Raw genomic sequence first — 13,121 nt, 5'->3', positions numbered from 1 at the left:
GGTTTCCAGACCAGTCTGAAATAATTTGAGGGGGTCATCCAGTGTTTTCCATAGGGTTGCAAAACTGTTTTTTATTATTTTTTATTTTACTGTTGGCCATAATTGGAGCAGCAGGTTGGTATTAGGGCCCAGGTAGAGATCAGGGCTTGCTGATAGAAAGCAGTTGAGTGGCAGGTAGTCTATATACCAGACTCCTGCTGGGCCTCATTTAGAGGTTGGGACCTCATTTGCTGTGTCAGGGCTCTTTGCAGTACAGACGGTTCATATTAACCAGGCTAGAAATACAGTGCCTTCAGAAAGTATTCACACCCCTTGACTTTTTCCACATTTTGTTGTCTTACAGCCTGAATTTGAAATGTATTCAAATTTGATTTTGTGTCACTGGCCTACACACAATATCCCATAATGTCAAAGTGGAAGTATGTTTTTCGAAATGTTTCAGAAATTAATTGAAATTGAAAAACTTAAATGTCTTGAGTCAATAAGTATTCAACCCCTTTGTTATGGCAAGCCCTAATAAGTTCAGGAGTAAAAATGTGCTTAAAAAGTCACATAAAAAGTTGCATGGACTCTGTCTACAATGATGTTTACATGATTTTGAATTAGTACCTCATCTATGTACCCCACACATACAATTATCTGTAAGGTCCCTCAGTTGAACAGTGAATTAAAAAACAGATTCAACCACAAAGACCAGGGAGTTTTTCAAATGCCTCGCAAAGAAGGGCACCTATTGGTAGATTGGTAAAAAAAAAGCAGACATTGAATATCCCTTTGAGCATGGTGAAGTTATTAATTACACGTTGGATGGTGTATCAATACACCCAGTCACTACAAAGATACAATAATAATATTCCAAAATATGCATCCTGTTTGCTATTTGGCACTAAAGTAAAACATTATGTCCTGAAAACAAAGCATGATGTTTGGGGCAAATCCAACACAACACATCACTGATTGCCACTCTTCATACTTTCAAGCATGCTGGTGGCTGCATCATGTTATGGGTATGCTTGTCATCAGCAAGTTCTAGGGGGTTTTTTAGGGTAAAAAGGAATGCAATAGAGCCAAGCACAGGCAAAATCCTTGAGGAAAACCTGGTTCAGTCTGCTTTCCAACAGACACCGTGAGACAAATTCACCTTTCAGCAAGACAATAACCTAAACCAGAAGGCCAAATATACACTGGAATTGCATACCAATATGACATTGAATGTTCCTGAGTAGCCTAGTTAAGTTCTGACTGAAATCGGCTTAAAAATCTATGGCAAGACTTGGATTACAGGCAACATCCGCACTGAGCTAAAGGGTAGAGCTGCCAGAGTGCGACTTTAACCCGGATGCTTAGAAGAAATCCCGCTATGCCCTCCGACGAACCATCAAGCAGGCAAAGTGTCATTACAGGACTAAGATTGAATCTTACTACACCGGCTCCGATGCTTGTCAGATGTGGCAGGGCTTACAAACTATTACGAACTACAAAGGGAAGCACAGCCGTGTGCTGCCCAGTGATACGAGCCTACCAGATGAGCTAAATAACTTCTGTGCTCGCTTCGAGGCAAGCAACACTGATGCATGCATGAGAGTATCAGCTGTTCCGGAAGGCTGTGTGATCACGCTCTCCATAGCCAATGTGAGTAAGACCTTTAAACAGGACAACATTCATAAAGCTGCAGGGCCAGGTGGATTACCAGGATGTGAACTCAGAGCATGCGCTGACCAACTGGCAAATGTCTTCACTGGCATTTTCAAACTGTCCCTGACTGAGTCTGTAATACCAACATGTTTCAAGCAGACCACCATAGTCCATGTGCCCAAGAACACCAAGGTAACCTGCCTAAATGACTACCGACCCGTAGCACTCACATCTGTGGCCACAGATGACGCAATCTCTATTGCCCTCCACACTGCCCTTTCCCACCTGGACAAAAGGAACACCTACGTGAGAATGCTATTCATTGACTACAACTTAGTGTTCAACACCATAGTGGCCTCAAAGCCCATCACTAAGCTAAGGACCCTGGGACTAAACACCTCCCTCTGCAACTGGATCCTGTACTTCCTGACAGGCCGTCCCCCAGGTGGTAAGGGTAGGTAACAACACATCTGCCACGCTGATCCTTAACACAGGGGACTCTTAGGGGTGCGTGCTCAGTCCCCTCCTGTACTCCCTGTTCACCTGTTCACATCCTAACTGGTTGCATCACCGCCTGGTATGGCAACTGCTCAGCCTCCAACCGCAAGGCACTACATAGGGTAGTGCGTACGGCCCAGTACATCACTGGGGCCAAGCTTCCTGCCATCTAGGACCTCTAAACCAGGCGGTGTCAGAGAAAGTAAAAAATTGTAATTGCCAAAGGCTCCAGCCACCCTAGTCATAGACTGTTCTCTCTGCTAACGCACGGCAAGTGTTACCGGAGCGCCAAGTCTAGGTCCAAAAGGCTTCTTAACAGCTTCTACCCCCAAGCCATAAGACTCCTGAACAGCTAATCAAATGGCTACTCAGACTATTTACATTGTCCCCCCCATCCCCATTTTTGCTCTGCTGCTAATTTATGTTTATTATCTATGCATGATCACTTTACCTCTACCTACAGTACATGTACATATTACCTCAATTACCTCGACTAACCTGTGCCCCCGCACATTGACTCTGTACCGGTACCCCCTCTATATAGCCTCGCTACTGTTATTTTATTGTTTCTCCTTAATTATTTGTTATTTTAGTTTATTTTAGTAAATACTTTCTTAACACTTATTTTTCTTAAACCCCATTCTTGGTTAAGGGCTTGTAGGTAAGCATTTCACTGTAAGGTTGTATTCGGCACGTGACAAATACGATTTGTTTTTATTTTATTTGAAATGGATGTCTAGCAATGATCAACAACCAACTTGACACAGCTTGAAGAATTTTGTGCAAATATTTTACAATCCAGGTGTGCAAAGCTCTTAGATACTTACCCAGAAAGACTCACAGCTGTGATTGCTGCCAAAGGTGATTCTAACATGTATTGACTCAGGGGTGTGAATACTTATGTAAATGAGATACTTCTGTATTTCATTTACAATAAATTTGACAAAAAATTACCAAAACATGTTTTCACTTTGTCATTATGGGGTTTTGTGTGTAGATGGGTGAATTTAATTCATTTAAAATTCAGGCTTTAACACAACAAAATGTGGAATATGTCAATACAAATGTGTTACACATTTACCAACCTGCTACCATACAGTGTAGATATTGACTAGTTCTGGAACGTGCACTAAGGCCCTGGACCAGAGCTAGATATTAATATGATCAGGATGACATAAAAATGGTCAGAAAGTGAAAAGGAAACAACATTCACACAGACCAATTCCCACAGAAACACACACACACACAGAGCACAGTCATTTTCCAATCGTGCAAACTCGAAAGCAGTGTTGCATGCATGGTGGACATTATGGGGCCCGAGGGAAAGGAAGTCTTCGTGCCATGGGGTTCGGTTTAGAGTTTGGGTCTTTCTGGCATGGAGCCACCGTGAGGCCCTGGGATGTGTATGTGTGTTGGCCATGGCAACCAGATTAGATTAAGAGTAGAGCCGAACATTCAAACTTCAGTGCCAATGTCTGCCATGGGTCGGTCTCTCTCTCTGAAGTGGGAATATGGGGGATTCATGGAGATAGTTTCACTGCGACACGTAGCCTGTGGAGAAAAGGCTCTGAAGTCCTATGGAAAAGATAAGCAGATTGTTTTTTTGTTTTTGTTGATATGTATGCACTGAAACTGTAATCCCTAGTCAGCTGTGCAGGTGAGGTGCGGATGACGGCAGGCTTAATGGTGGATATTGCAAATAGGCTAATTGGATCTAAGATAACTGCTGTCTACAGTCATATAAATAGAACAATCCTTGGGTAATGCGAACGCATCACTCTCGAACGCACGGCGCTACCAAGTCCGCTGCTTCTGTTTTCTCTCATCTCTCAAGGTAAAAGTAGGTTTGTGCCAATCATCCTATAGCATGTTCCCATCACGTGTTGTAGCTTTGCTTTCTGATTGGTTTCTGGTATGTATTAAGTAAGTAATTAGGCATGTATGTCGGCTACTATGAATGCTGGTATGTAGGATATCTGTTTGTATTGGCAATAACTGATGACTGATATTGTGGTATGAGAAAGGTACGGTGTGTTTTGTAATGTGTTTTGCTGTTGCAGTCTTCTTTTCTACGGATGATATTTTGCTCATACTGAAATAGGGATTATTGTAAGTAGGACGAAAAATCCTTTATGTAGCATTGAGTTGCTATCAGGGTTGGAGTCAATTCCATTTTAATTCCAGTCAATTCAGAAAGTAAACCAAATGTTCCTTATTGAAAAGCATAGAAGAGAATTGGAATTTCAGTGTTCTTCCTGAATTGAAACAGAATTGACCCCAACCCTGGTTGCTATTCAGTTTACCATGTATTTTGCCAGCCACTATTCAGTTACTTAATTTGCATTTTAGTGGAAAGAGACAGATTATTTATTTTGTGAAGTTGGACATATATCATTGAAGTATAACCCATCCCTAACATTTGAACAATAAGCATAAATAGTCTATCTAGCTATTGATTGTACCCATCCGTTGCCCTTAATGACTTATTTTAATGACTCCTTTGAATGCTTAAGATATTTGCACCCCCTTGTGGCAGACAACGGAATCCCTACGTCATGTCAGGTGTCTATTCAAATCCTCTTATCTGTGAAGATCAGACAAGATCAAGAATTGTAGATGAATCAATGACTTCCAGGAAGGTTACATAAGAGGAAGTCATCACTCTAAAGCCCAATTCAAAGTCCACAGCCGCAGAGCCACGGTAATCCGGCGGCCCATTGTAACATGCCTACGGGCCAGTCAAGAGAGCACGTTTTTCTGTATTGATCTTACTTCAAGTAATAATATTTAACCAATTGGTTGTGTTTCAGAGCTGCACCTGTGAGAGTAAGCCAGTGAAGATGAGAGCACTGCTGATTCTCACCCTCTACATTTCATCTCTTGGGGTCCTGCATTGTGGCCCCGACCCCTCTCCCACAGAACTGAGTGAGGATGTTCTCCAGGGTGAGACCTCTTTTGAAATGTACTATACCACATGCAACTTTCATCACCTTTATCTAACATATGACGTTTAGCAAACCCTTTTATCCAAAGTGACTTACAGTAGTGCATGCAAACATTTTCATATTCCTTGAACCCACAACCCTGGCGTTGCAAGGACCATACTTTACCAGGACTATCGGTGTCACATAATGGCAATCAAATCAAATCAAATATTATTTGTCACATATGCCGAATACAACAGGTGTAGACCTTGAAACGCTTACTTACAAGCACTTAACCAACAATGCAGTTCAAGAAACAGAGTATTTAATCAAGTAAACAAAAGTAAATATTAACACAATAAAATAACAATAACGAGGCTATATACAGGGGGTACCGGTACCGAGTAAATGTGTGGGGGTACAGGTTAGTCGAGGTAATTTGTACATGTAGGTAGGGGTAAAGTGACTATGCATAGATCATAAACAGCGAGTAGCAGCAGTGTAAAAACAAAGGGGGTGTCAATGTAAATAGTCTGGGTGGCCATTTGATCAATTGTTCAGCAGTCTTATGGCTTGGGGATAGAAGCTGTTAAGGAGCCTTTTGGACCTAGACTTGGCGCTCTGGTACCGCTTGCCGTGAGGTAGCAGGGAGAACAGTCTATGACTTGGGTGACTGGAGTTTGGGCCTTCCTCTGTCACCGCCTATTATATAGGTCCTGGATAATAGGTATCTTGGACCCAGTGATGTACTGGGCTGTACGCACTACCCTCTGAAGCGCCTTACGGTCGGATGCCGAGCAGTTGCTATACCAAGCGGTGATGCAACTGGTCAGGATGCTCTCGATGGTGCAGCTGTAGAACTTTTTAAGGATCTGGGGACCCATGCCAAATCTTTTCAGTCTGCTAAGGGGGAATAGGCGTTGTCGTGCTCTCTTCACAACTTTTTTGGAGTGTTTGGACCATGATAGTTTGTTGGTGATGTGGATACCAAGGAACTTGAATCTCTCGACCCGTTCCACTACAGCCCTGTCAATGTGAATGGGCCCTCCTTTTCCTGTAGTCCACGATCATCTCCTTTGTGTCGCTCACGTTGAGGGAGAGGTTGTTGTCCTGGCACCACACTGCCAGGTCTCTGACCTCCTCCCTATAGGCTGTCTCATTGTTGTTGGTGATCAGGCCTACCACCATTGTGTCGTCAGCAAACTTAATGATGGTGTTGGAGTCGTGCTTGGCCACGCAGTCGTGGGTGAACAGGGAGTACAGGAGGGGACTAAGCACGCACCTCTGAGGGGCCTCCGTGTTGAGGATCAGCGTGGCAGATGTGTTGTGGTCTACCCTTACCACCTGGGGGCGGCCTGTCAGGAAGTTTTTGTCCAGGTGGGAAAGATGCAGTGTGGAGTGCGATTGAGATTGCGTCGTCTGTGGATCTGTTGGAGCGTTATGCAAATTGGAGTGGGTCTAGGGTTTCTGGGATGATGGTGTTGATGTGAGCCATGACCAGCCTTTCAAAGCACTTCATGGATACCTACGTGAGTGCTACGTGGCTGTAGTCATTTAGGCAGGTTACCTTCGCTTTCTTGGGCACAGGGATTATGGTGGTCTGCTTGAAACATGTAGGTATTAGAGACTCGGTCAGGGAGAGGTTGAAAATGTCAGTGAATACACATGCCAGTTGGTCCGCGCATGCTCTGAGTACATGTCCTGGTAATCCGTCTGGCCTATATCCAGACATTTTCTCTGTTGGTTCTGGGTCCAGGGCTGTCGAGGGATGGTGAGCGTTATGTTGACGAGGAGATGAAGAGAGCCTTGTTTGGGGTGAAGCGGATGAAGGAGGTGATGGAGAAGAACCAAGAGAAGCATGAACACCTCATGAAGACCCTCAAAGAAAGTAGCGACAAGAGGAAGGTAAGCTATTTCACAGACAAAGCAGTGCACGTAAAATCATCATACAGTAATATATACAGTGCATTCGGAAAGTATTCTGAGCCCTGGATTAAATTGTTTTTTCCCCTTCCTCAATCCACACACAATACCCCATAATGACAAATCAAAAACAGGTTTGTAGAACTTTTGTCATATCCAATTGGTAGTTACAGTCTCATCCCATCGCTGCAACTCCCGTACGGACTCGGGAGAGGCGAAGGTCGAGAGCCGTGCATCCCTTGAAACACAACCCCGCCAAACTGCACTGCTTCTTGACACCATGCACGCTTAACACGGAAGCCAGCCGCACCAATGGGTCAGAGGAAACAAAGATGAATGGCGCAAAGTACAGAGAGAATGGGTGAAACTCCCCAAATACAGGTGTGCCAAGCTTGTATCGTTATACCCAAGAAGACTTGAGGCTGTTATCACTGCCAAAGGTTCTTCAACAAAGTACTGAGTAAAGGGTCTGAATACTTATGTAAATGTGATATTTCAGGGCCTCCCGAGTGGCACAGTGGTCTAAGGCACTGCATCGCAGTGCTAGCTGCGTTACTACAGATCCCTGTAGTTTTGGTACCCTTCTGCAGATCTGTGCCTCGACACAATCTTGTCTCAGAGTTCTACGGACAATTTCTTCTACCTCATGGCTTGGTTTTTGCCCTGACATGCACTGTCAACTGTGGGACCTTATATAGACAGGTGTGTGCCTTTCCAATTCATGTCCAATCAATTGAATTTTCGACAGATGGACTCCAATCAAGTTCCAAACTTCTTCCATTTAAGAATGATGGAGGCCACTGTGTTCTTGGGGACCTTAAATGCTGCAGATCTAATTTCCCCATACACAGAAACGCATCACACATTTTCTGCCTCGTAAAAAAAAAGCTCATACAGAGACCACAAAGCAGACACTGAGTTGTGGATGTGGACTTAAGGAGGGCGTAGAGTACAATTTCAAAAAAAACTGTTTTTGCATTGTCATTATGGGCTATTGTGTGTAGATTGATGAAGGGAATTTTAATAGAATAAGGCTCTAACGTAACAACATGTGGAAAAGGTTAAGGGGTCTGAATACTTTCAGAAGGCACTGTATAAGGTACCATGATAATAACAAATCACAGATTATTATCTGCATATGATTTAGGCAGTGAAAGATAGCACTTGGTTGAACACACCACAGCATTTAAGGCACGAGCCACTTTGCGTTAATGTAACTCTATAAAAGCACGTGTACAAATATGTAAGTTATGCTCTTCCCCGAGGATAAGAATGTCCTCCAAGTGAATAAATAACGTCATATCTGATTATATCATCAATAAAATAAATCCCACTGTAAGAAATTAATCCACAGTGAAAGATTGGAGTCCAAAAAAGCATTAATCATCCTGAATCTAACGGGCGGTGTCCCAAATGGCACCCTATTCCCTATGTATTGCATAGGGTTTAGGGTACCATTTGGGATGCAAACAGGCTCACCATCTTCTACATACTGTACACTGACACCAACGATCTGACTTCCCCATACACAGACACCCATCACATATTTTCTGCCTCATAAAAAAAAGCTCATACAGAGCAGACAGTGAGTTGTGGAAGTGGACCTAAGGAGGGCGTAGAGTACAGCCCAGTCAGGATTAATGGGCTGACTGTAGATTTATGTCTGTGTTCTGCATTCGTTCAGAAGGGAGGGTACTGTGAGCCAGGGCCTAGGAGGACCGCTGAGCTGAAGGGGCCTCAGAACCACATCCTCCTCTTTCTCTCCTCATTGACCACACATTCACCCTACACACTGACAGAGATTAGTACAGAGGTAACCAGGAAGAAATGGAGAGGGTACAAGTAGCATTAGGCATGGATATATTAAAATGCAGCACAATACTTTTTCATAGTTATGATCATTGAAATGTGGTTCCATTAAGTCTGTCCAGTTGATCTTGCCTGTTAATACCTGTAAAGAACACCCCAGTTTGCTATTAAATGTACAATTTTGGCTGCATTTTAGTTCCCAATATGGTCTATTCCAGAGTGAAGTTTCCTCTAGGTACAGATCTAGGATCAGCTTCTCCTCTCCCAATCCTAACCTTAACCATTAGTGGGGGGAAATGCAAAACGGACCCAAGATCTGCATCTAAGGGCAACTACACCTTACTCTTTATTTTACTGAAGGGGGCAGTGCAACTGGCCACAGAGGCGGAGCTAAAGCTTCAGAAGGCGGAGGAGCAGTGCCATGATTTGCTAAGGACATCATTTATGGAGTGTCGACCCTGCCTGGAAGACACGTGTAAGACATTTTACACCTCCACCTGCCGAAGAGGCTTCTCCTCCTTCTCTTTCAAAGTAAGGCCGTTATCTCTGCCTTCAAGGCCCCTTACACATCCACGGCTGCATCGACCCATGTCTTATCAAGTAGGCCCAAGATTGGTACAAATTCAGCTCCATTTAGGTATTTGGTTCTCTTCTGCTCACAGGTGGAGGAGTTCTTCAGGAAGTTATCGTCCCAACTGGAAACTCCAGACCAGGTTGTCAATCAGAACCAAGATAACCTGAACCAGACCCAGAACTCAGACGATCCAGATCTGGAGCTGGTGCGGCTGAATGCCTCCTTCAGTCAGATGCAAGGGAAAATTAGCTCCCTGCACAACCGGAGCACAGAGCTGGTCAACACGATGCACCAAGAGTTTGGCCATGGCTTCTGGGTGGCCTTCACCACGAAGCTGAAGCCCAAGCCCCTCTCCCCCACACAGGAGTCCCCTAGTGGGGGCTTCTTCACGGGCATGGGCCGCCTTGGCAGCATGGACCTAGATGATGTGCTGGAGGAAGTGTATGACTTTGGCCGGGCGGTAGTGGAAGACTTCAGCGATGCAATGACAGATGTCCTGGACGAGATGCAGGAGGCTGTAGATGAGGAGTCTTGGCAGCAGAGAGGTATCCAATGATAATAGCCATTCGATACACATTCAGACTACTGGTAAATTTGATCGTTATCAGATTTGTCAGGAAATACAGTATCTATTTCATATACCATTATATAATGTTGAGATTTCAAGATCTAAGTACTATAGTCAAAGATTGTATAGTATGAAGATGCCTGGAAACTGCTCCGCCAATATAAATCCCAGATTGTGCTTGTAGGCGATGTCATGGCAACGTTGGCTAGCTAAGCTCATGCGCATAAACACGTCATCGTGTCTAGCGGTCATTCTCGCACCGAACTGCTCATGTGCAGGCCGTCAAATCAGAGGTACTCTTTCATCACTTTCATGGGGTGGCAGCGTAGCCTAGTGGTTAGAGCGTTGGACTAGTAACCGAAAGGTTGCAAGTTCAAATCCCCGAGCTGACAAGGTACAAATCTGTCGTTCTGCCCCTGAACAGGCAGTTAACCCACTGTTCCTAGGCCGTCATTGAAAATAAGAATTTGTTCTTAACTGACTTGCCTAGTTAAATAAAGGTAAAAAAAAAAAAAAAGAGGTTGGAGTAATAACATGTTCTGCTACGTAAGACATTGACTCGAACCTAGTTTGTGCCTTGAGATTTAGAGAAAAAATAACAACCAATGAAGAATTTATCATTTCTCCCATTCACTTCCCAAACCCAGAGTCTGCTTCGCAAAGCGCTCCCAAAATAATTTCAATGTTGGGCCTCTGGGTTTAGAAACTCTGTGCTATAGTTATCACATTGTTGTGTCTTTCTAATTTGATACAGCTCTGATTATGTTGTCCTGTGTGCTGTGCCCCTTTCCAAAAACACAGAGTCATTCCCTAGCTGGAGCTGGGTCCCAGTTCCATTCCCAGACATGTATCTCTGTAGACAGCTCCGCAGGCAGGCAGCAGAGTGCTGGCAGCTGCAGAGACTGTGCGAGTCCTGTCAGGACACTTTGGTGAAAGGTAAATATTGATGATCATTATTGAACTCTCATTTAATTAAAATGTTTCCTGTCCTATTGGAACACATGGTTCAAATGACACATTGCGCCCCTTGGGGATTCCCATGAAATGGTGTTCTACAGTCTAGATTCTAGACTTTTATCTTAAGTGTTTGAACCATGCCTGTGTAACAGAGTTGGTGTCGATTTGCAAATCACTAGCTTTTCTAGTGTAATTAGCTAAGACAGGGACAGGTAAGGAAGCTATACTGTTAAGCAAGCATAGTGATGCCTGTTATAGGGGAGATTGGGGTAAGTTGAGCAAAAGGGGTAAGTCGAACTACCCTTGTTTCTAGGAAACCATACACAAAATGTCTCATTTCTCCAAATATTTAGGAAGAGGTTGTCAATTCATGGAGTTTGTGAAGGAAGAAACCACATGGGAAAAGTGGTAGCAAGATAGGTCAAAAAACTGATTTTCACCAAGTCTAATTGGGCATGTTAGAGGTTTCATGATGCTTGTATCTAAACCAAAGTAGATCAAGCAGATCATTTAAGATTGTTCTACAGATCAATTGTGGTGTCTAGAAACTTAAATATGAGGTCCTAAACCTAGCATGAAATTGCTTCCTTGTAACTGTGTGGGCTAATATAGTCAAAATGTTTGCCTTGGGGTAAGTTGAGCCAATGGCAAGTTGAGCAAATTGAAGTGTTTTCTTCTCAGGTGTAACGCAAGGCATTATCGCTGGGATATGAGATAACAACAGGGCCTGGCCTATATTAAATGTGTTTAAAAAAGTGTTGAAAAAAACACTTCAACCAGTGTTAATAGCTGCTTAAAATTATTAAAAGACAAAAATGCGATTGTGTTGAATTGTGTTTGGGAAAGAAAGATAGACATGGTTTTAAAAGGTAGTGATGATATTACATTTAGTACAGAAAGTAGGCGGCTTAACATACCCTGTCCAGTGGTAATGTTTACATAAATTCAGATTATTTCCAGGGATACACAACATCCTGACATATATGTAGACATCTTTGTTAGAAAGAATACTATATTTCCCTTGACAGAGTGATGCTGAATGTAAGAAATGTCTAAATTTTCCCCACTCTCCCCTATGACTTAAATGTAAATGTAATGTAAATGTTCCCCCAGAGTGTCCCAGTGTGAGGGTACTCCACTCTGCGTTGGAGGAGACCTACCTGCTGCTCAACACGTCACGTCTGCAGTATGAGGAGATGCTGCAGGTGGTCCAGAAACACACGGATGACACACACACCTGGCTCAACACCATGGAGGCCAAATATGGCTGGGTGACGCAGCTCACCAATGGCACCCTGGGTCCTCAGTACATCTTCAGTGTAAGCGCGGTAAGTTCACAGTACACACATAAACGGTTGTCCTTATGTACCTCCGATGATGATGATGCTGTTGATGATGATTTCAGCCCTTTAGAAAAAAACAAATATTATTCTCATGATTACCGTGTTGTTATATTTTTTCAGGTGGTTCTACAGGTGAGGGATAACGGGTTTAAAGGTGACACCAGAGTGGTGTTGAACATCCTGAACTCTCCTTCATTAACCCTCTCCGTCCCAGCAGAGCTAGAGGTGCAGGACTCTGCCTTCATTCAGTATGTGGCCCAAGAGGCCCTGACCCACTACAAACAGTCAAAGGTAAGTATAAGTCTGCAGCTAGGCAAAACGTACATGCCATGATTACAGTACCCAGACAATTCCTTAGAATTTAAATGTCTCATACAGTATGCTATAGGCCCAAGCTAGTTATACATGCCAAAGTAATGGGTTGTATCCTGCATTGTTTCTGATCCTTTCACAGATATGAAGTAATCCGAGGATTTTGCAAGCTGTGCTATTTATAAGCCTCAATTTACCATTGTGTGTCTGTCTACCAGTTCCTTGGAATGGAGCATTATGTTTAAGGTTGTATGCAACATTTGGTCGAGCTATGAGCTATACTCTATACACTGTAAGTGATGGAATAAAAAAATGTAAGCAAACATGCTTACATGTTTGATCAACTTTGACATTTTACTGATGATTAAACTGTGACTGTGAACATTTACATTGTTATTTTTTTTATTTATGTTCATACATCACTCGTTTCTGATAAATAAAATGCACAAAGCCCCCCCTCCCGCAAAAAAAGGATGTGAAAGTATGAATTTCGCGGCATATAGAGAGGCGGGGATTACATTTTGCGCGTATTTTTCCCAATCACCCATTGGTCCAGTTGTAAACCAAGAAGCACGCTT

General features: G+C 43.3%; 1 protein-coding gene across 2 annotated transcripts; it reads left to right on the top strand.

The window, feature by feature from the left end:
• Positions 1-3,607: 3,607 nt before the first annotated feature.
• On the top strand, positions 3,608-12,887 carry LOC139531966 (clusterin-like protein 1). 2 transcript variants are annotated; one of them, XM_071329007.1, is made up of 9 exons: positions 3,608-3,967; positions 4,944-5,076; positions 6,814-6,962; positions 9,150-9,320; positions 9,452-9,908; positions 10,733-10,867; positions 12,002-12,216; positions 12,352-12,522; positions 12,686-12,887. In XM_071329007.1, the coding sequence occupies exons 2-9, from the start codon at positions 4,974-4,976 to the stop codon at positions 12,689-12,691; spliced, it is 1,407 nt and encodes a 468-aa protein (XP_071185108.1). In that variant the 5' UTR covers positions 3,608-3,967; positions 4,944-4,973; the 3' UTR covers positions 12,692-12,887. The 2 variants fall into 2 exon arrangements, with proteins under 2 accessions (XP_071185108.1, XP_071185107.1); XM_071329006.1 differs by lacking the exon at positions 12,686-12,887 and having other exon boundaries at positions 12,352-12,677.
• Positions 12,888-13,121: the final 234 nt, after the last annotated feature.

This window comes from Salvelinus alpinus, chromosome 10, assembly GCF_045679555.1.
Source record: "Salvelinus alpinus chromosome 10, SLU_Salpinus.1, whole genome shotgun sequence".
NCBI classification, from domain to species: domain Eukaryota; kingdom Metazoa; phylum Chordata; class Actinopteri; order Salmoniformes; family Salmonidae; genus Salvelinus; species Salvelinus alpinus.
This window is presented reverse-complemented; position numbering and strand designations above follow the sequence as displayed.

Excerpts from the sequence above, each read along its gene's own strand:
- LOC139531966 (XM_071329006.1), top strand. The coding sequence starts at position 4,974 with ATGAGAGCACTGCTGATTCTCACCCTCTACATTTCATCTCTTGGGGTC. Across the intron at positions 6,963-9,149 it reads AAAGTAGCGACAAGAGGAAG|GGGGCAGTGCAACTGGCCAC; the intron begins GTAAGCTATTTC and ends ATTTTACTGAAG. Across the intron at positions 9,909-10,732 it reads GGAGTCTTGGCAGCAGAGAG|AGTCATTCCCTAGCTGGAGC; the intron begins GTATCCAATGAT and ends CCAAAAACACAG.